Source organism: Panulirus ornatus, chromosome 13, assembly GCF_036320965.1.
Source record: "Panulirus ornatus isolate Po-2019 chromosome 13, ASM3632096v1, whole genome shotgun sequence".
Lineage (NCBI taxonomy): Eukaryota > Metazoa > Arthropoda > Malacostraca > Decapoda > Palinuridae > Panulirus > Panulirus ornatus.
Window position 1 is genome coordinate 529,683 of NC_092236.1, and position 23,430 is coordinate 553,112.

The following is a 23,430-nucleotide window of genomic DNA, read 5'->3' on the forward strand; positions in this document are numbered from 1 at the left end:
TATTTTAGTTTTTGGAATATCACTTATTTCTCCATCTTTTTCTCCTAAGTCATTCATGATTAGTATCTTTGTGTTGACCCACACTGATAGAATGGATCAAGTAGCTACTCAAACCTTAATATCAGGAAAATTATGGAGGTTGTGTATATCCAGGAGTATGGGAACCCTTACTTGTATCTAATGACTTCCAGCTATAGAAGATCAGCCATAAAACAGTCTTCTGATATCTATCTCTCTATCTGTATCTCTGATGCCCATTCCCTCTGGGAACTCCCATCAAGGGGTGGCCACAGCAAAAGAGTCTCCACTTGCTCCTGTCCCTACATGCCTCCTTTGCATACACCATTCCATGCATTCTTCTACCATTTCTCTTCCTCCAGTATTTCTCCGCCCTATTTACCCATGTCATGGGTGATCTTTGTCTCACACCAACTCCTTTAATTGTACTATCATATACTCTCCTTGTAAATTCCCAGTCTTGCATTCTTTCCACGTGCCCAAACCACCTCAAAGTATTGTTTCACCCGTTCTACCACTCCACAATTCATTCCCTTTGTATTCTCTGCCATACCATATCTCTCATACACCCCTTCATTTCTTTCTTCATTCCATCTAGTCATACCACATGCTCTTCTGAAATTGCTCATTTCCACAGCCTAGATTCTTGACATCTGTGACTCATTCCATGTTCATGTTCTTGCTGCATAAGTCAGGGTTGGGAGGACTATGCTTTCCCTTAATTGTCTCTTCACTCACATACTTATACATCTACCCCCCATTATTCTATAAAGGGACCCAGTAACTCTTCTACCCTCTACTTTTCTCTCCCTTATCTCTCCTTCCAGATCACCTCACTCACCCAAGACATTTCCCAAATACTTAAATTTTCTCAGTTTTTCCAGTCTTTCTACCCTTATATCCAAAGCACAATTTAATGCACTTTCTTCTTTCATGCAATATGGTTTTACAATATTTGTACTTTCACTCTGTTTCCCTTCAAACACCATTACTTTACTTTTACATGCATTTACCTTCAATCGCCTACACTTACACACATCATAAAACACACTTACAACCATAGGTCGACAGAACCAGGTTCCAAAAGGACCGAATTCTTGGAACTCAGTCCATTATGAGGACCATGACTAGGAAAGTCAGTCCTTTTCCAGGTTAGGACCAAAATGGGGACTGACAGTCTATTTTTAATCAGTTCTGGACAGTCCAGCATTCTTTGGTCCTTTTTATTGTTTTGATTGTTTTCACTATAATAAACTTTAAGTATAAACTCAATACAGTAACCTTTCATAAAGTGTCTTTTTGAATGATTTTGGTGTGACTAAAGAATATTTGCAGAAAGATGATATCTCATTTTGTCAAAAAGACTTGAAAAACTCAGCTTAATACAGTAATGTTTCATAAAGTGTCTTTTTGAATGATTTTGGTGTGACTAAAGATTATTTGGAGAAAGATGATATCTCGTTTCGTCAAGAAGATTCAGAAAGAGACTGAGACTGAAAGTGAACATGTTTCAATGCCTGAAGGTGAAGGAGAATCTAGTGTTGTCTGTGCTTCAACCTCAAGTCAAGCGACTGGAGCTGCTAGCAGAAAAACTGAACCTGGTAACCCTTCTCTGTACCTGAGGAAATATTTTGAATACATGGGTCCCAAGGGTGAGCAGAACCTGGGATATAAGTGCTTGCTGTGTGTGCCGAACAAGAACTTACTCTCAACAAGCAACAAGAGCCAAAACAACCTCAAACTACATGTCTCCAGATGCCACTCTCACTTCCAGACTAGTTCGACAGGTGCATCAAGGATGAGGTGGCAATCCAGAAAAGGAAGAAGAGGCCAAGCAGTTATCTGAAGTGCCCTGATGACAAGAGGCAGAGGATATATATATATACATATATAAGTTTGTCGAGTATTCCTGGGAAATTATATGGGAGGGTATTGATTGAGAGGGTGAAGGCATGTACAGAGCATCAGATTGGGGAAGAGCAGTGTGGTTTCAGAAGTGGTAGAGGATGTGTGGATCAGGTGTTTGCTCTGAAGAATGTATGTGAGTAATACTTAGAAAAGCAAATGGATTTGTATGTAGCATTTATGGATCTGGAGAAGGCATATGATAGAGTTGATAGAGATGCTCTGTGGAAAGTATTAAGAATATATGGTGTGGGAGGCAAGTTGTTAGAAGCAGTGAAAAGTTTTTATCGAGGATGTAAGGCATGTGTACTTGTGGGAAGAGAGGAAAGTGATTGGTTCTCAGTGAATGTAGGTTTGCGGCAGGGGTGTGTGATGTCTCCATGGTTGTTTAATTTGTTTGTGGATGGGGTTGTTAGGGAGGTGAACGCAAGAGTTTTGGAAAGAGGGGCAAGTATGAAGTCTGTTGGGGATGAGAGAGCTTGGGAAGTGAGTCAGTTGCTGTTCGCTGATGATACAGCACTGGTGGCTGATTCATGTGAGAAACTGCAGAAGCTGGTGATTGAGTTTGGTAAAGTGTGTGAAAGAAGAAAGTTAAGAGTAAATGTGAATAAGAGCAAGGGTATTAGGTACAGTAGGGTTGAGGGACAAATCAGTTGGGAGGTAAGTTTGAATGGAGAAAAACTGGAGGAAGTGAAGTGTTTTAGATATCTGGGAGTGGATTTGGCAGCGGATGGAACCATGGAAGCGGATGTGAATCATAGGGTGGGGGAGGGGCAAAAATTCTGGGAGCGTTGAAGAATGTGTGGAAGTTGAGAACATTATCTCTGAAAGCAAAAATGGGTATGTTTGAAGGTATAGTGGTTCCAACAATGTTATATGGTTGCAAGGCATGGGCTATGGATAGAGTTGTGTGCTGGAGGGTGGATGTGCTGGAAATGAGATGTTTGAGGACAAAATGTGGTGTGAGGTGGTTTGTTCGAGTAAGTAATGAAAGGGTAAGAGAGATGTGTGGTAATAAAAAGAGTGTGGTTGAGAGAGGAGAAGAGGGTATTTGAAATGGTTTGGTCATATGGAGAGAATGAGTGAGAAAAGATTGACCAAGAGGATATATGTGTCAGAGGTGGAGGGAACGAGGAGAAGTGGGAGACCAAATTGGAGGTGGAAAGATGGAGTGAAAAAGATTTTGAGTGATCAGGGCCTGAACATGCAGGAGGGTGAAAGGCGTGCAAGGAATAGAGTGAATTGGAACGATGTGGTATACCGGGGTCGAGGTGCTGTCAATGGATTGAACCAGGGCATGTGAGGTGTCTTGGGTAAACCTTGGAAAGTTCTGTGGGGCCTGTATGTGGAAAGGGAGCTGTGGTTTTGGTGCATTATTACATGACAGCTAGAGACTGAGTGTGAACGAATGTGGCCTTTGTTGTCTTTTCCTAGTGCTACCTCGTGCACATGCGGGGGAGGGTTTGTTATTTCATGTGTGGCAGGGTGGCGATGGGAATGAATAAAGGCAGACAGTATAAATTATGTACATGTGTATATATGTATATGTCTGTGTGTGTATATATATGTATACGTTGAGATATATAGGTATGTATATTTGTGTGTGTTTATGTGTATGTATATACATATGTATGTGGGTGGGTTGGGCCAGTCTTTCGTATGTTTCCTTGCGCTACCTTGCTAACGCGGGAGACAGCGACAGATCAAAATAAATGAATAAATAAATATATATATCCATATTTGCCATTTCCTGGATGAGTGAGGTAGCATCAAGAACAGCGGACTGAGCCTTTAAAGTGAAAATCCTCATTTGGCCCCCTTCTCTGTCCAGCCAACCACACAGGAGACTATGATTGGACCATTTAGAGTCACTAAGGCTCTCTTTGAAGAGAAGGTCAATGAATTCAATTTACACTTTCAACTTTGTTTAAAAGTCTCAGTGTCAGTCAGTTATGATGAAATGTAATGAATTTGTATATCTTTAATTAGTTAATTACTTCCTTTGTTGACAACATGTTGCCACTCGACATTGTCGACTCTGATTTGTTGAAGGACTCTATCAACACCTGTGTCCCTGGTCAACATGTAATGTCTAGGTGGATGCTTTCCAGGCGTTTTGAGGACAGGTATGTTTGTTTTGGCTATTTAACCTTCACAGGCATCAAGATTCATGGTCACATTGACCATATTGATATAAGCATTTGAGAATGCACGTTCTAGTTATTGAAGCTGAATATATGTTTCGAGTGACAAATATGTATACACTGGAAAACATTAGTATTACTTATCATATCTTTTAATGAGCTTTTTAAGGTTTGACGGGAAGAAGCAGCACGTGAGGGATATCCTCTACTACGGCAGACATTTGGTCATGTGCCCACAGGTATGCTTAGATTTTAATTACTTTTACTTTAATTAAAAAGAACACTGATAACCAGTGAGTTTTGTAATTAATTTATTGCAGTGCTCTTAAAATGTAAATGAAACTTTTATATAGAGAGATTACGTTTCAGTTGAATCAATTCAAAGTATTTCTTAATCCATTTCATTCCAGGTTGTTCATGGGGATGACTGTTCACTGGATTGACCAGGAAAACTTTCCTCAGGTAGAATTCAGTCTTAGCATGTAGATGACTCACAGGATGACACACCTTCGACGTCCTTGTGACTGAGATATACAGGGTCCACTTCTACTTTGCAAATGAGTCAGAGGTCTGCAGGACTACTACTGACAATGGCAGCAACTTCATCAAGGCATTTAAGTAAGCAGATCCTTTCTTAGATTTCATTATTTGCATTCCTTTACTTTTCTGATTATTTATATTTTTCATTTTTTCTATAACATTGGATAAAAAGTATGTTAATTGTGTTTCATTGTGCAGTGTCTTTGGCAAGATGGACAAGGAGCTGCTTGAGGAGGTTCAGGAAGAGGAAGAAGAAGGCGTGGGCAGACCAATAATGTAGACATTGTTCAGGTTGAAGATCTGGCATCGGTATTTGAAGGTAATGGGATCATTGATTGTTTCTTGATTTCCTTCACTTTTACAAGTTGTGTTAAGTATTCTGTTTTCACTCAAACATACTAATTAAATAGATTTAACATTTATTTCCAGCTAGTTCCATGGAAGATTCTGAATATTTCCTGCCGAAGCACACATGGTTCCCTTCCCACACCATGAGCCTAGTGGCCACCTCCAATGTGGACAAGTCCTTGAAGGAGTCATCATTCTATAGGAAGATGCACTGGACCACTTTTGGTAAAGCTACAGAGCTGTGGCAAGAAGTTCACAAGCCTCAGACTCCATCTACGCTGAGATAGGTTTGCTGCTCACTGTCCCAACTGTTACGAGATGAACTCCGTGTTTGATGGGGTGTCTCATCTGGTCAACATCTTCCGAGACAGGGAGAAGCTTCATGGATTACTCCAGGTGTGCAACATTCTTGGGGTACCTTCATTCTAGTCTAGTGAGTAATTTTTTATTTTATTTTGCTTTTCTTTTTGAAAAGGTATGAATGTTAAAACTTAAAAGTAAAAAACATGATATAAAAACTAAGAGATTTAAGTACAGGACTGAAACATTCACTGTTTTTCTTTCAGCTGATATTTGCTTCTTCAAAGAGCATCTTGAGGTGATGCAACTGGTCTGTAAGGCATTGGACATCATGCAAGGGGAGGACAAATCCTACATTGGAGCACTTCTGCCCACCTTGGCCATCTTTCTCAAAATGTTAAAGGAGCTGAAGGAATGCACCAATGTCAAGATGTGTCAGCCACTGGTAGTTGCTGTCTGGAATGGCATCAAAAGTAGATTTGGTCCCCTTTTTGAGGACATGGACTACCTCTATTATCTGCTCTAAACCCTTAGTTCAAACTGGGCTGGGTGAGACTGTTAGAGGACAACGTCATTTATGACGAGGAAATCACAGCTAAGGTGAAGAAGCAGATGGTGATTATGGTGGATAAGATTCTCATAGATTCAGGCAAGAAACCTAGCAGCAGTGAGGGTGAGAATGACCAGGATGTAGACTTCTTTGAGGCTTTCTGCGAGGGCAAGGTGAAAAGCAAAGAAACTTGAGACCAAATTTATGGGAACGTTTCTCAGTGAGAGGCCTGTGAAACCCTTCATTATCAATAAGTACTTGTTCCCAAGCCTGGCATTGAAAGACTTTTTCATAAAGTTTAATACACCCAGCCCTTCCAGTGCTGCCTTGGTGTGGCTCTTCTCTTTGGGGAAAGACGTCCTCAAGGCGAAAAGATCAGGGCTCAGAGACAGCCATTTTGAAATGCTGGTTTCCTTGAAGGGAAAATAAAGTATTATTGTAATTACTTGTATTAAATAATATTAATTACTATTTGTATTACTTGTACCAGTGTGTTCAGTTGATTGTTTGTGTTTCTTTTCAAATGAATATTTTTCACTTAAAATGAAGACTGAGGACTGAGTTGGTCCTAGTTCCTTTCTTTGGAAAGGACTGTGACTGGGACTGTTGATCCATTTTGAGTCAAGCACTGGGACCGTCAGTCCCTTTTGAGGACCGGGTGCCCACCTTTTCTTACAACCTTCAGCAACTCCTCTTCACTCTCAACAAACAACACAGTATCATCTGCAAACAGTCTTGTTACTATCCACCGTATCTCACTACCACACCCCATCTCTGCACCCCTTTTCCATAGTTTTCCTTTCATCTCCCTTATCACTCCATCATTGTATATATTAAAAAGGCACAGTAACATCACACTGCCCTGCCTCACACCTGCCTGTATCCCAAAACCTTCATTCAACTCTCCATCCACTCTTACACATGCATTTGCTCCTGTATAGAAGACTTTCACACCATCCAACAGTTGTCCCCCTACACCATATATCCTTAACACATCCCATAAAACATTCATCTCAGCTTCTTATGTTTCGCTAAATACTTTTCCACGGTCATCTTTACCGCAAAAATCTGATCTACACATCCCCTACCTTTGCTAAAACCACCGTGCCCTTCACTTATTCTGCATTCACTCACTTCCATCACTATCAGTTAACATTCTTGCAAACTTTTCTTGGTATATTTAACAGAATTATTCCCCTATAATTTCCTTTGAATAAAGGAATTATAATAGCTTTCACCCAATCCTCAGGCACAACCTTCTGTTTCCATGCTAAATTTCATATCAAATGCATCCACTCTTATCAAACTTTCTCCTCCATGCTTCGACATTTCAACCATAATCCCATCCACTCCAGTTGCCTTTCCTACCTCCAGCCTCATTATTACCTTTTTTACCTCCCATTTTGTTATAGGCCCTTGTGCTTGTATCCTCTTCCTTCCACTCTCCATACCCATGCATGTGACAACTGCTGCCTCTTTTTCTCCCACATTCATCAGTTCTTCAAAATACTCTTTCCGTTCTTCCGTTCATTTCCTCCTTTTGATTCAACGACTCATTCTTTGCTTCTCACTTCAGCATTTCCTCTCTTACATCTACCTCTTTCCTTTTTTGCCTCCTTCCAGTATAGCTCCTTATTATCCTGAAACTTTTCACTTAACTTTCTTCCAAAATCTTCATCTGCTCTTTCTTTGTTTTCCTCTAACAGCTTCTCAACATTCTGCTTAAATATTTTATATTCTTCCCTCCTCCTCTGCTGAACTTCCACAGGTACATTCCTGTCAAGCAATATACCATATGCCTTTAGCTTCTTTTCCACAGCATTTCAAATCTCTTCTGTCCACTATGCATTGCCCTTTTTATTCCTGTATCTCACAACCTTTTATCCAACTTCTAATTCTACAACCTTTAATAGCCCATGCTAATCATCACTTTTCTAGATAGTTGATATCATGATTTAAGGTCATCCTATTTTATCAGTCTCAAGAATTTTCCTCTTCAGTTGTAATGTGTTCCATGAGCTATGAGAAATGACTTGGATCTCCAGGGGCTAGATTTCTCTCAATCCCTTGTCTAACTAATGAGTCATATGCCTCTCACCCTTCATAGATCTCCTGCCAGTGAATTTATGGAATAAGTCGGCTATCTGACCAATGAGTGACCCACCCCCACTCAACAGTGATATTGTAACTAGGTTGTTGGCTGAGAAACACTGTATTATGTCTTGGAACATGGATGATCCCATGTTCTGTGCGGCTGCTGGTTTTTTCGTGTTGGCTTCTCTTTTGCCGATATGGATAAGTGTCCTTGTTTGACTTTTATTTTATGTATGAGGCTGTGTATTGTCCTTGAACCATTCTGACAACATACGTTCAACATGAGGTGTGTATCCAGGGTTTATTAGTGGATCCTCTGTTTCTGTAAGTTCTGTGTTTACTTTCTTCCACCTTTCTGCACAGATTTTGTTTTGTTTGGTTATTTTATCTTTCTTATGAAAGCTTTTAGCATATAGGATCCTTACAGGGGGATTCACTGAGTTAGAGGCTAGAACGGATATGTGCCAGAATGACAGCATTGATACCCAACCTGAAATTTTGTTACATAGGTCTGATTGTCAGTCATTCAGGCCCCTGCTATTACAGTTTTGTCCCCATTGACTTTGACTGACTTACTGATTGACAGGAGTCTCCCTTAGCTCAATCCTGGGGAAAAGGGAACTCTTTCTATGCCATAGAGACTTTTATCTCATGGGATTAGTAGTGTTGAGTGCAACTTGTGGACAAAGATCAGCCCCAGTTCATGGTGGATTTATTGGAATCAGTTGATCCACTAAAATGGCAACCCCATATCTTGATCATTTCTGTGTCATGAAGCATGGGGCTAGGCCCCTTGCTGGGCTGGAACAACCTATCCTCCTGGCAGAGCCAAACTTTTCAAATAATGAAAAATACATATTTCAATAGAAGGACTTGATCTGTGGGGCACCATTAGTTGGGGTTTCTACCTTTCTTGGATTGTTGGGCCTATAGGGATTGCCTCATTTTCACTTGATTATATGTATGTGATTTTTGAGGGGAAAACCAAGTCAATAGGTTTTCATAGGCCCAGCTGGCATATTAAGGAATAGCTTGCTTAACCTTTTTGACATGGGTTTACCCTAGAAGCTTTCTGTCACTCTTAAAGTTTTTGCTCTTTCCTTGATTTCCTACCTTTCAGGTTGCTTATGCTGCAAGTACCTGGAGCTCCTCATGCGTCATGAGAATCTTGTTAAACAAGATTATATCTCCCAGAGCCATAGTTTTGGGATACAAGAGATAACTTCACTTGCTGCGCTAGAAAGATCTCAATAACGTACTTCATCCTAATCTTGGTCCTACATACTTCTTGTGACACTCACATCTGTATTCACATTGTCTTCCAAACTTAAGTCTGTCTCTAACCCTCTATCATCTTGCACACCCAGTGAAAAATTATTTGGCACCCTTATGGTGTGTTACAATATAACACACCACACAAAAACTTTTGAAAAAACATCTGAGGCATGGTGCATGGTTAGTATCCGAGGCCTGCAGAGTTGCCAATTTCTTATTGTGCTTCATGAACCAAATTATGCTTCACGATACAAACTAACCACTACAGCACTGTTTACTGCAATGCCACAGTAGTACCTACTCTTGCTACTGACAGACTTGCAGTCACAGAATATTAGATATAAGGGTAAATTGGTCATGTGCCAGGGTGATTAACTGCTTGATTGGAAAGGTGAACACATTTCACCAAAAGTTGCCTTACTTTTGATTGTATCAAGAGCTAGTGTAGGAACTTTCTGCTAAGAGAACACAGTTTCGCCTATTTGGCATGGATGCACACAGGCAGACATCTCATACCTTCCCATACCATATTGACATGAGCAGTTACCTGTGCTCTGCTATAGCTATGGATTTCATGTAGGTAACATCTCCTGGCAAGTTCTGCCCACACAGTTTTGATTGCATTGATGTCTGGTGATTTTGGAGGGTGAGTTGTCTTGAACAAGTAAGGATGGTGCGTTGTCAGGGTAGAGTAAGCACTGCACAGATGGTAACAGGACTTCCTCCAATATTTCATCTTATTGATTCCTAGTGAAATGGCTTGGACCAAAGTCTGGTAGCTTCCTGACACAACCTACGTGAATTCATCCAAATAAACCCACAGTATTTCTGCCACTTCTCTGGGCTCCAGTCACATGTCTGCCATCATAACTAGAAAAAACTAGTGAGCATTGGGAGACTGTAAACAAGCATTACCATCTTAGCATTGACGAATGAGTAATCCATGTGTGATGGGAAATTCCACACACTTTATCTTACTCTGAATTGTCTACATAACAGGTATAGGAATGTGATGTAAGATACTGGGGTAATATTCTTGCATTGATAACATGGATATTACATTTTCAAATGATTACCTAAATGCCTACAGTATACCAATGTGTCGGAAATATCAAAAGGTTGTGTCACCTGCACACACATGGACAGAGAGAGTCTTGCTATTTGTTCCTTGGGCACCATGTCCTGGCAGCCATTTTTTCTGCAGTAGAAAATATCTTATTGGAACAAACATTGTTGCACCAAAATGTAGCAGGTTTCTCTGCATATTCTAATGCATATTCCATGTACCGTTCTGCATACATTTGGGAAAGCTCCAGCTTCTTTGCAGGCATATATCCATGGAGACTATGGGCTGTGCATTAGTTCCTCATTGTCCTTGCTGTGCAGGACAGTCCAGTTTCTTGATGGATGGCTGGGTCTGTGGTAAACGGGGAATTGTCCTTGATATCAGCCATCTCTCTATCCTGAGTAGGCATTCTGCACCAAGGCCTGCCTGTTCCATTCTTATGCAAGGTGTCCCCAGTTTCAACATAGTGTTAAAATCATCATTCTACGATGTGTTTGGACAAGCCAACCTACCTAGTAATTTCACCATTGCTGAAGGCCACACCATGTAGTGTGGTGTTTGCTGCACATGTCTTCTCCGAGGTTTTCATCTCATCTAACATAGCTATGCAACTTTGCTTCAAAATAAACATTGTGATTGCTACTGTTCACTCCGAAGCTCATCTCACTGCAGGTTGAACCAGTTCTGTTTCCAACATATTCGATGTATTGTATTCAGATAACGAATCTCCTTTGGTATAAGTCTATGGTAACACTAACATTGTTTGTCTTACATGAGTTTCACAACTGCTAGCATCTCTTTTTCTATCTCTGCTTAACTAGTCTCTGTAGGAGTCAGTGTTCTACTTGCATGAGATATTGGTTTACCTTTCTGCATCAACATAGTACCCAAGCCTGTTTGACAGGTGTCACACTAAATAACAAGCGGTTTGTTTTGGTCATAGAAAACTATCATTGGAGAGGATGTCCCTAGCTGCTTGACCTTGTCTAGAACTTCCTCCTCTAATCTTCTCCATTGCCATTCAACATTTTTATTAGCTGGTTGACAGATAGATTCCATTTCATCAGACAATTAGGTAAAAATCTAGGTAAATAATTTACCATACCTACTAATCTCTTTACTCCTTTGACATTCTTGAGTTTTTACCTTTACAGTGGATACTATATTATCAGGGGCAGGCTTCAAACCTTACTTAAATATCTTATGTCCTTTAAAAGAAATCTCAGACTTCATCAGTTCTGTTTTACTATTTTTGAGCTTGATTCCTCTCTTTCTAAATCTTTCTAACTTTACACCCATTACTATCATTATCATTATCAGCTAATTCATCTTAGTCTCCAGTACCATAAACTGTGTCATTAGCTACACATACAGCTCCTTTCATACCCTCCAAGGCAGCATAATACATCATTAATCATTAATAATGGATGCATTTCTCTTTTCAGGTCTTTATTCAGTGCTTGGGTGTCAATGGAAATTCTAATGTCACCTGATTTCTTGCTTTCAACAACTATATGACCTATCCATTCTGTTGGTTCTTCCACTTTGGCTATGACTTTCATATTCTGTAAGTTACTGACCTGATTATGAACCATTTATTTAAAACTGATTGGCACTCCACTTGATATTACTACTGATACCAATATTACTACTGCTTTAAATGATGAATCAATAGTTGGCTTAACAATGTCAGGGTAACTTTCCTAGCTCTTCTGAAAACACATCACTGTAATTTGCGAATACATCGTGAACTGCACTAATATTTTCAAAACTCACAATTACCAGATTCCTCTCTCCTGAAGCATTCTTACTCAAGATAGGTACAAGATCCTATTCTACAATGAAAAACTCTACATAATATTTCTTTTTAGTCTTACAATTGACAATAGCAATTCCACATTTTTCCATTGGGCTCATCTTAGTAGAATTCCAAATGCACTACACTGTATCACAGGGCTTTAACTATTTGTCAGGCACTATATGTTGAGGTATAACACTTATGTTTGTGCCAAAGTCAACTTGAAACTTCACCTTCTTACTGCCTACCTAGATGGATGTCATAGTGGCCTTGTTATTTCATCATGTTGAAAGCTTCATAACATACTGGTCATTGGGGTCATCTTCTATGTCTACATCTTGTATACCATTGACCGTACTTCTCCCAAAACACTTGTCTCTTTTTGATCTGCATTTACTTGCGAAATGATTCTTCTTGTTACACTTGCTATAGGTTTTACCATATGCTAGACATTCTTCTTTCTTCCAAATATGCTTGTTGTCACAGAACGTATATTCCCATGGGTGTGTGTCCAGATGTGGTCCTAATGTTGGTTGTCTTTATTTCATTTGTCTTCTTCATGGGTTTCTTCAGAGTCACTTTGTTGACAGCTTCTAGTCCTTCACCATGAAATATTGCCATCTACTTTTGTAGTACATGATGTGCCACAAAAATTTTGACAACAGTATCAAAAGTAAGGTCATCCTGTGTAAAGGATTTCTCCTGAAGAGTCATCTGAGCATCCAAATGCTAATTGATCTTTCATCTCATATTCTTTCTGATCTCCATATATAAATCTTTTGCATAGAATCCTGAGCCTGGTAATGACATAGAGATTCTCCATTTTATTGGGCACACTTATGAAATCTTTATTTGTCAGCCAGTACATTCTTCTTTGGGGCACAATTTGCATCAAATTTGGCAAGTACATTTTGTAGCAATATAGCTGGGTTTGGCTGGTTATCTTCTGGTGCTGGGAACTCAGATTATTATCCTAGTCAAATGATTCATCTCCACCTAAAGTTAGAAGTAGTGCAACCATCCTCAGATTTCTTCTTAAACCTGCTGCCAGAACTAAGAGGTTATGCTTTTGCTGAAAGGTTTCCCAAGCTTGTTCAGTGTCACCTTTTAGGCTCATTTTGCTGGGATGTTGAGTTGTGAAGCTGCCATTTGCACGACATCGTTATGCTGCTGTTTGATTTTGCTTCAGTCAGTGGAACAGGAGCTTATCATGTCTTTTCCTGTGGTCATTTTAGTCTTTGATAACTAATGTTTTCACCATTGCCACCATTTTTTTTTTTTTTTTTACTAGTTTGCACTCCTTATAGAGGCTTAACATTCAGGAGAGAGAGAGACTGGTATCACCTTGCTCAGTACATTTTCAAAGAAAAAGTTACTCACATTCATTTGGAAGTCACCAAAGTGGCTGCCTGCTTATAGAAAATGTAGTGACACTGTAATAAACAAAAATATTGTTACATAGTGTACTTATGAAGTTCATTTGCACAATAATGGAAAATAGTGGCTTTGAAAAATGAAAGAATAGGAATTTACAACTTTACAATTTGAGAAAAGGAGGTATTTTAATAGCCAGCTCTCATGTGGCCTATCTTCTTGCTGAAATAATGGGTAGCAGAAGTCATTGCCCTGATCTTATCCTTTAAGCATTTAAAATGGAATAATGAGGTGGATGGTTAATGATTCTTTAAGAGATATAGATATAGAGCAACCAATGGGCACGGCATTTTAAGAAACACATAAAGAAGTACTTTTAAAGTATAAGAGTGGTGGAAGAATGGAAGAGAATGACTGAGGACATAGTTAATGAAGACAATGTAGAAAAGTAGTGTGATAGTAGAGAATATTCAAGAGATGGGGCTCTATGAGTGTTTGAATCCCTTCCCACACAGTACAAATATGTAATTACATCCTACAGGGCTTTGCTTTTGCTGTAGTAGAGAATGTTCAAGAGATGGGGCTCTATGAGTGTTTGAATCCCTTCCCACACAGTACACCTATGTAATCACATCCTACAGGGCTTTACTTTTGCTGTACTAACAGTTCTTTTAGTTAAGATGCTCAGAGGACATCACCAGTAATAAAGAAGAAACTCCATACATATTGCTTGTTTACTTTAGTGAAATGAGAGGTTAACTCTGGCTGAGGGATAAAGGGGTGGGGAGTATGTAGGTGTTGATTATGGTTTAATAGTGCTTTTAGTATTTTGTTGTTTTACCTTTATGGATAAAATTTTGAGGGTTTTGTCCCTACAGTATTTGTGATTTGTTTTGTGTTTTGATAAATGTCATGGGATGTGATGTTGTGTTAGATGAGTGTCATAATTTCTCATTTTTGTTCATGTTGTCTGTATTGTCTGAGGATGTATAGATGTAACAGGGAGAGGGTGGATGTAGGTGATAGTCTGGTTCCTTGGATGAGGGCCATGTGGATATTGTGTACGTGGGGCAAGATGAGCAAATTTTTGCTTATATTTACAATGAAGTCTGTTGGGGATGAGAGAGCTTGGGAAGTGAGTCAGTTGTTGTTCGCTGATGATACAGCGCTGGTGGCTGATTCATGTGAGAAACTGCAGAAGCTGGTGACTGAGTTTGGTAAAGTGTGTGGAAGAAGAAAGTTGAGAGTAAATGTGAATAAGAGCAAGGTTATTAGGTACAGTAGGGGTGAGGGTCAAGTCAATTGGGAGGTGAGTTTGAATGGAGAAAAACTGGAGGAAGTGAAGTGTTTTAGATATCTGGGAGTGGATCTGTCAGCGGATGGAACCATGGAAGCGGAAGTGGATCATAGGGTGGGGGAGGGGGCGAAAATTTTGGGAGCCTTGAAAAATGTGTGGAAGTCGAGAACATTATCTCGGAAAGCAAAAATGGGTATGTTTGAGGGAATAGTGGTTCCAACAATGTTGTATGGTTGCGAGGCGTGGGCTATGGATAGAGATGTGCGCAGGAGGATGGATGTGCTGGAAATGAGATGTTTGAGGACAATGTGTGGTGTGAGGTGGTTTGATCGAGTGAGTAACGTAAGGGTAAGAGAGATGTGTGGAAATAAAAAGAGCGTGGTTGAGAGAGCAGAAGAGGGTGTTTTGAAGTGGTTTGGGCACATGGAGAGGATGAGTGAGGAGAGATTGACCAAGAGGATATATGTGTCGGAGGTGTAGGGAACAAGGAGAAGAGGGAGACCAAATTGGAGGTGGAAAGATGGAGTGAAAAAGATTTTGTGTGATCGGGGCCTGAACATGCAGGAGGGTGAAAGGAGGGCAAGAAATAGAGTGAATTGGAGCGATGTGGTATACCGGGGTTGACGTGCTGTCAGTGGATTGAATCAAGGCATGTGAAGCGTCTGGGGTAAACCATGGAAAGCTGTGTAGGTATGTATATTTGCGTGTGTGGACGTGTGTATGTACATGTGTATGGGGGGGGGTTGGGCCATTTCTTTCGTCTGTTTCCTTGCGCTACCTCGCAGACGCGGGAGACAGCGACAAAGTATAAAAAAAAAAAAAAAAAAAAAAAAATATATATATATATATATATATATATATATATATATATATATATATATATGAAGAGCTTGTAGATTTATGTGCTGAAAAAGGACTGATGATTGGGAATACCTGGTTTAAAAAGCGAGATATACATAAGTATACTTATGTAAGTAGGAGAGATGGCCAGAGAGCGTTATTGGATTACGTGTTAATTGACAGGCGTGCGAAAGAGAGACTTTTGGATGTTAATGTGCTGAGAGGTGCAACTGGAGGGATGTCTGATCATTATCTTGTGGAGGCTAAGGTGAAGATTTGTATGGGTTTTCAGAAAAGAAGAGTGAATGTTGGGGTGAAGAGGGTGGTGAGAGTAAGTGAGCTTGAGAAGGAGACCTGTGTGAGGAAGTACCAGGAGAGACTGAGTACAGAATGGAAAAAGGTGAGAACAATGGAAGTAAGGGGAGTGGGGGAGGAATGGGATGTATTTAGGGAATCAGTGATGGATTGCGCAAAAGATGCTTGTGGCATGAGAAGAGTGGGAGGTGGGTTGATTAGAAAGGGTAGTGAGTGGTGGGATGAAGAAGTAAGAGTATTAGTGAAAGAGAAGAGAGAGGCATTTGGACGATTTTTGCAGGGAAAAAATGCAATTGAGTGGGAGATGTATAAAAGAAAGAGACAGGAGGTCAAGAGAAAGGTGCAAGAGGTGAAAAAAAGGGCAAATGAGAGTTGGGGTGAGAGGGTATCATTAAATTTTAGGGAGAATAAAAAGATGTTCTGGAAGGAGGTAAATAAAGTGCGTAAGACAAGGGAGCAAATGGGAACTTCAGTGAAGGGCGCAAATGGGGAGGTGATAACAAGTAGTGGTGATGTGAGAAGGAGATGGAGTGAGTATTTTGAAGGTTTGTTGAATGTGTTTGATGATAGAGTGGCAGATATAGGGTGTTTTGGTCGAGGTGGTGTGCAAAGTGAGAGGGTTAGGGAAAATGATTTGGTAAACAGAGAAGAGGTAGTGAAAGCTTTGTGGAAGATGAAAGCCAGCAAGGCAGCAGGTTTGGATGGTATTGCAGTGGAATTTATTAAAAAAGGGGGTGACTGTATTGTTGACTGGTTGGTAAGGTTATTTAATGTATGTATGACTCATGGTGAGGTGCCTGAGGATTGGCGGAATGCGTGCATAGTGCCATTGTACAAAGGCAAAGGGGATAAGAGTGAGTGCTCAAATTACAGAGGTATAAGTTTGTTGAGTATTCCTGGTAAATTATATGGGAGGGTATTGATTGAGAGGGTGAAGGCATGTACAGAGCATCAGATTGGGGAAGAGCAGTGTGGTTTCAGAAGTGGTAGAGGATGTGTGGATCAGGTGTTTGCTTTGAAGAATGTATGTGAGAAATACTTAGAAAAGCAAATGGATTTGTATGTAGCATTTATGGATCTGGAGAAGGCATATGATAGAGTTGATAGAGATGCTCTGTGGAAGGTATTAAGAATATATGGTGTGGGAGGAAAGTTGTTAGAAGCAGTGAAAAGTTTTTATCGAGGATGTAAGGCATGTGTACGTGTAGGAAGAGAGGAAAGTGATTGGTTCTCAGTGAATGTAGGTTTGCGGCAGGGATGTGTGATGTCTCCATGGTTGTTTAATTTGTTTATGGATGGGGTTGTTAGGGAGGTAAATGCAAGAGTTTTGGAAAGAGGGGCAAGTAGGAAGTCTGTTGGGGATGAGAGAGCTTGGGAAGTGAGTCAGTTGTTGTTCGCTGATGATACAGCGCTGGTGGCTGATTCATGTGAGAAACTGCAGAAGCTGGTGACTGAGTTTGGTAAAGTGTGTGGAAGAAGAAAGTTAAGAGTAAATGTGAATAAGAGCAAGGTTATTAGGTACAGTAGGGTTGAGGGTCAAGTCAATTGGGAGGTGAGTCTGAATGGAGAAAAACTGGAGGAAGTGAAGTGTTTTAGATATCTGGGAGTGGATCTGGCAGCGGATGGAACCATGGAAGCGGAAGTGGATCATAGGGTGGGGGAGGGGGCGAAAATTCTGGGGGCCTTGAAGAATGTGTGGAAGTCGAGAACATTATCTCGGAAAGCAAAAATGGGTATGTTTGAAGGAATAGAGGTTCCAACAATGTTGTATGGTTGCGAGGCGTGGGCTATGGATAGAGTTGTGCGCAGGAGGATGGATGTGCTGGAAATGAGATGTTTGAGGACAATGTGTGGTGTGAGGTGGTTTGATCGAGTGAGTAACTTAAGGGTAAGAGAGATGTGTGGAAATAAAAAGAGCGTGGTTGAGAGAGCAGAAGAGGGTGTTTTGAAGTGGTTTGGGCACATGGAGAGGATGAGTGAGGAAAGATTGACCAAGAGGATATATGTGTCGGAGGTGGAGGGAACAAGGAGAAGAGGGAGACCAAATTGGAGGTGGAAAGATGGAGTGAAAAAGATTTTGTGTGATCGGGGCCTGAACATGCAGGAGGGTGAAAGGAGGGCAAGGAATAGAGTGAATTGGAGCGATGTGGTATACCGGGGTTGACGTGCTGTCAGTGGATTGAATCAAGGCATGTGAAGCGTCTGGGGTAAACCATGGAAAGCTGTGTAGGTATGTATATTTGCGTGTGTGGACGTATGTATATACATGTGTATGGGGGGGGTTGGGCCATTTCTTTCATCTGTTTCCTTGCGCTACCTCGCAAATGCGGGAGACAGCGACAAAGTATAAAAAAAAAAAAAAAAAAAAATTTACAATGAAGTGCAAACAGCAGTAGACCGTTTGGTGTTTTTGAGGTTTTTGATAGCAGAAGAGATCAGAAACAGAGAAGCAAATAAACTCAGTTATGGACTTGAAGATAATATTTGTCTTCTTTTTCAATTGCATTTACAGAGTTTCTTTCAGCTGCTTTTATTTGTATATCATTCCACACGTTAGTGATATTGCTGAACAAAAAGTACTGTACTCTGCCTTATTCAAAATGAAATATTGGCCCATGAGTTTAAATCCACCTTTAAAGCTGAAATCAGTTTGTTGTAGCCTTAAATAACTTTGCTTTACTAAGATAGGAAAGTTTAGGTCTTCAGATGGCTCTCATAGAATTTGTTTTTCAGTGTGGGAATCATCATGTTAGTTCATTTTGTATTCTTTTCAGTATATTTTTTTTTAAAAGGAAACCAAAACCGACTGGAGCATTATAGTTGGGGTTGCATCACTGCATTGTAAAGTCATCATTAATTTTTTAGACAAATTTGATAGCCCTACCTATTAAGCCTACAATTTTTTATCTTTTTAATTATGTGCTTTGCTTACCGTTATCTCCTAAGAGAGAAGTACACCTTTTTCCTGATTTATCTTTTTTATCTCAACAGAATTCATCCTGTAACATGCCTTCTCATTCTTATGGCCAGTATGTAAAGCTTTACACTTATTAATGTTAAAATTCATTTGATGCCTATGAGCCTAGTCCACCACGTTGTTTTTGTCAGTCTGCAACTGTATATATTGTTTCTTTTGTAACTCTATATCCTTGTTTAGTGGTGAATTGGATAATGAATAGTGTGTGAATAGGATGGGAGATGTAGCAGTACTAGTTTTTGCAGGTGGGCCTACATTTTCTTCTCTTCAATATTTTGGGTGTTTGTGAGGGCAGTGCTAGCGCTTGACCAAATGTTATGTCTGTGGTTGAGTACTATAGCTGACTTATTTTACTATTTATAAGTGTAGAATATTTTTAAAACAAAGGAAATGAATTTATAACATTAAAAGTTAAATCTATTCTTTTTCCAGAGCTACTTTGAAGATGAAGCTGGGAAGGAGTATGTGTATAAGGAACCAAAAGTTACTTCTTTAGCAGAGATATCAGAGCGCCTCTATCATCAGTACTGTGATAAGTTCGGCAAGGAACCTGTCAAAATGATTATGGATTCAAATTTTGTAAGCTTTTCAGTTTTCTAACATTGAGGTGAGGAGTTGCAGGTCATGTATGAGATATAATGACATGGCACAGCATAGGATATTTTGCACAGTTTGGCTTTATAGAAGAATAAATCTATTGTAAATGTGATTTTTATTTCTTTTTTGATTCTTGGGTTTGCCTACTGTAGAATGGGATGTAAGGTACTCAGTATTAATGGTTAAAATATTTTATTATCCTCACTGTGCTGTTATAACTAATGCTAGTTTTGCCTCTGCCTTGGGTATTTGATATATAGTTTAATGTCTGAGTGAACTTCTTACAAAACATAAGCTGTTATTCATTAAGTTTCTTAAGAACAAGGAATTCACTCGGCTCGTTTTATATCAAAGTGTCCAGACACAAATAGAAGTCATCAAGGCCAGGCCTTGAGTGAACAATGAAAACAAAATAAGTGAAACACTGTGCTGTCCAACAACAAGGGTAGCTTAACAGTTTAGACAACTTGGTATACATACTTTGGTTAAACCATTTTCCATCTGGGGATAGGGGAAATAATTTTTTTTTCAAGGTCAGTCTGTGGCAGAGGTGATTGATGTCCCCATTGTTGTTTAATTTATTTATGGCTGGGGTTGTTAGGGAAGTAAATGCAAGAGTTTTGAGAGAGTGGCGAGTATGCACTCTGCTGTTGGGATGAGAGGGCCTGGGAAGTGAGTCAGTTATTGTTCACTGATGATGCAGCAATGGTGGCTGTTCAAGTGAGAAACTGCAGAAGTTAGTGAGTGAGTTTGGAAAATTGTGTGAAATGAGAAAGTTGAGAGTAACTGTGAATAAGAACAACGTTATTATGTTCAGCAGGGTTGAGGGACACGTTAGTTGGGATGCGAGTTTGAATGGAAAAAAATTGGAGGAGATGAAGTGTTTTAGATATCTGGGAGTGGACTTAGCAGTGAATGGAACCATGGAAGTGGAAGTAAGTCATAGGGTGGGGAAAGGGCAAAAGCTCTGGCAGCGATGAAGAATGTGTGGAGACAACATTATCTCAGAGAGCAAAAATGGGTATGTTTGAAGGAATAGTGATTCCAACAATATTAAACTGTTTGTGAGGCATGGGCTATGGATAGGGATGCATGGAGGAGGATGGATGTATTGGAAATGAAATGTGTGAGGTGGTTTGATCGAGGAAGTAATGAAAGGGTTAGAGAGATGTGTGGTATTAAAAAGAGAATGGTTGAGAGAGCAGAAGAGGGTGTGTTGAAATGGTTTGGACATATGGAGAGATTGAGTGAGGAAGGGTTAACAAAGAGGATATATGTGTCAGCAGTGAGGGAACAAGAAGCGGGAGACCAAATTGAAAGTGGAAGGATGGAATGAAAAAGATTTTGTGCAATCAGGGCCTGAACATGCAGGAGGGTGAGAGGCGGTCTGTGGGGCCTGGATGTGGATAGGGAGCTGTGGTTTCAGTGCATTATAAATGACAGCTAGAGACTGTGTGTGAATGAATTTGGCCTTTTTTGTCTGTTTTCCCTGATGCTACCTCACTGATGCAGGGGGTGGCGATGCTGTTTTTTGTTAAGCAGGGTAGCACTGGTAATGAATAGAGGCAAGCAAGTATGAATATGTACATGTGTATATATGTATATATATTGGAAAGGATCACAATTTTGTGCGTGATCAAGATATTCCTATGAGTCCATGGGGAAAATGAAACACGATAAGTTTCCAAGTGCATTTTCATGTAATAATCACATCATCGGGGGAGACACAAAAGAGAAATATAAGTCAGTTGATATACGTCGAAGAGACAAAGCTAGGACGCCTAGCTTCATCTCTTTGATGTATATCAGCTGACTTATATTTCTCTCTTGTGTCTCCCCCGATGATGTGATTATTACACAAAAGTGCACTTGGAAACTTATCATGTTTCATTTTTCCATGAACTCATAGGAATGTATATTTTTTTTTTTTTTTTATACTTTGTCGCTGTCTCCCGCGTTTGCGAGGTAGCGCAAGGAAACAGACGAAAGAAATGGCCCAACCCCCCCCATACACATGTATATACATACGTCCACACACGCAAATATACATACCTACACAGCTTTCCATGGTTTACCCCAGACGCTTCACATGCCTTGATTCAATCCACTGACAGCACGTCAACCCCGGTATACCACATCGCTCCAATTCACTCTATTCCTTGCCCTCCTTTCACCCTCCTGCATGTTCAGGCCCCGATCACACAAAATCTTTTTCACTCCATCTTTCTACCTCCAATTTGGTCTCCCTCTTCTCCTTGCTCCCTCCACCTCCGACACATATATCCTCTTGGTCAATCTTTCCTCACTCATCCTCTCCATGTGCCCAAACCACTTCAAAACACCCTCTTCTGCTCTCTCAACCACGCTCTTTTTATTTCCACACATCTCTCTTACCCTTACGTTACTCACTCGATCAAACCACCTCACACCACACATTGTCCTCAAACATCTCATTTCCAGCACATCCATCCTCCTGCGCACAAGTCTATCCATAGCCCACGCCTCGCAACCATACAACATTGTTGGAACCACTATTCCTTCAAACATACCCATTTTTGCTTTCCGAGATAATGTTCTCGACTTCCACACATTCTTCAAGGCCCCCAGAATTTTCGCCCCCTCCCCCACCCTATGATCCACTTCCGCTTCCATGCTTCCATCCGCTGCCAGATCCACTCCCAGATATATAAAACACTTCACTTCCTCCAGTTTTTCTCCATTCAAACTCACCTCCCAATTGACTTGACCCTCAACCCTACTGTACCTAATAACCTTGCTCTTATTCACATTTACTCTTAACTTTCTTCTTCCACACACTTTACCAAACTCAGTCACCAGCTTCTGCAGTTTCACACATGAATCAGCCACCAGCGCTGTGTCATCAGCGAACAACAACTGACTCACTTCCCAAGCTCTCTCATCCCCAACAGACCTCATACTTGCCCCTCTTTCCAAAACTCTTGCATTTACCTCCCTAACAACCCCATCCATAAGCAAATTAAACAACCATGGAGACATCACACACCCCTGCCGCAAACCTACATTCACTGAGAACCAATCACTTTCCTCTCTTCCTACACGTACACATGCCTTACATCCTCGATAAAAACTTTTCACTACTTCTAACAACTTTCCTCCCACACCATATATTCTTAATACCTTCCGCAGAGCATCTCTATCAACTCTATCATATGCCTTCTCCAGATCCATAAATGCTACATACAAATCCATTTGCTTTTCTAAGTATTTCTCACATACATTCTTCAAAGCAAACACCTGATCCACACATCCTCTACCACTTCTGAAACCACACTGCTCTTCCCCAATCTGATGCTCTGTACATGCCTTCACCCTCTCAATCAATACCCTCCCATATAATTTACCAGGAATACTCAACAAACTTATACCTCTGTAATTTGAGCACTCACACTTATCCCCTTTGCCTTTGTACAATGGCACTATGCACGCATTCCGCCAATCCTCAGGCACCTCACCATGAGTCATACATACATTAAATAACCTTACCAACCAGTCAACAATACAGTCACCCCCTTTTTTAATAAATTCCACTGCAATACCATCCAAACCTGCTGCCTTGCCGGCTTTCATCTTCCGCAAAGCTTTCACTACCTCTTCTCTGTTTACCAAATCATTTTCCCTAACCCTCTCACTTTGCACACCACCTCGACCAAAACACCCTATATCTGCCACTCTATCATCAAACACATTCAACAAACCTTCGAAATACTCACTCCATCTCCTTCTCACATCACCACTACTTGTTATCACCTCCCCATTTGCGCCCTTCACTGAAGTTCCCATTTGCTCCCTTGTCTTACGCACTTTATTTACCTCCTTCCAGAACATCTTTTTATTCTCCCTAAAATTTAATGATACTCTCTCACCCCAACTCTCATTTGCCCTTTTTTTCACCTCTTGCACCTTTCTCTTGACCTCCTGTCTCTTTCTTTTATACATCTCCCACTCAATTG

General features: G+C 40.3%; 1 protein-coding gene and 1 long non-coding RNA gene across 2 annotated transcripts in view; both read left to right on the forward strand.

Annotated features, from left to right (window-relative positions):
* LOC139752653 (uncharacterized) lies at nt 1-6,273 on the forward strand. Its single transcript, XR_011713550.1, has 5 exons — nt 1-4,306; nt 4,478-4,685; nt 4,806-4,926; nt 5,037-5,388; nt 5,522-6,273. It is a non-coding gene; the product is annotated as an uncharacterized lncRNA (long non-coding RNA).
* Ziz (dedicator of cytokinesis protein Ziz) overlaps nt 1-23,430 on the forward strand; it is a 526,511-nt gene that overhangs the window by 440,812 nt on the left and 62,269 nt on the right. The window contains exon 31 of the mRNA XM_071669140.1: nt 19,274-19,420. Coding sequence (XP_071525241.1) covers nt 19,274-19,420 — 147 coding nt within the window. The remainder of the gene's footprint in view (nt 1-19,273; nt 19,421-23,430) is intronic.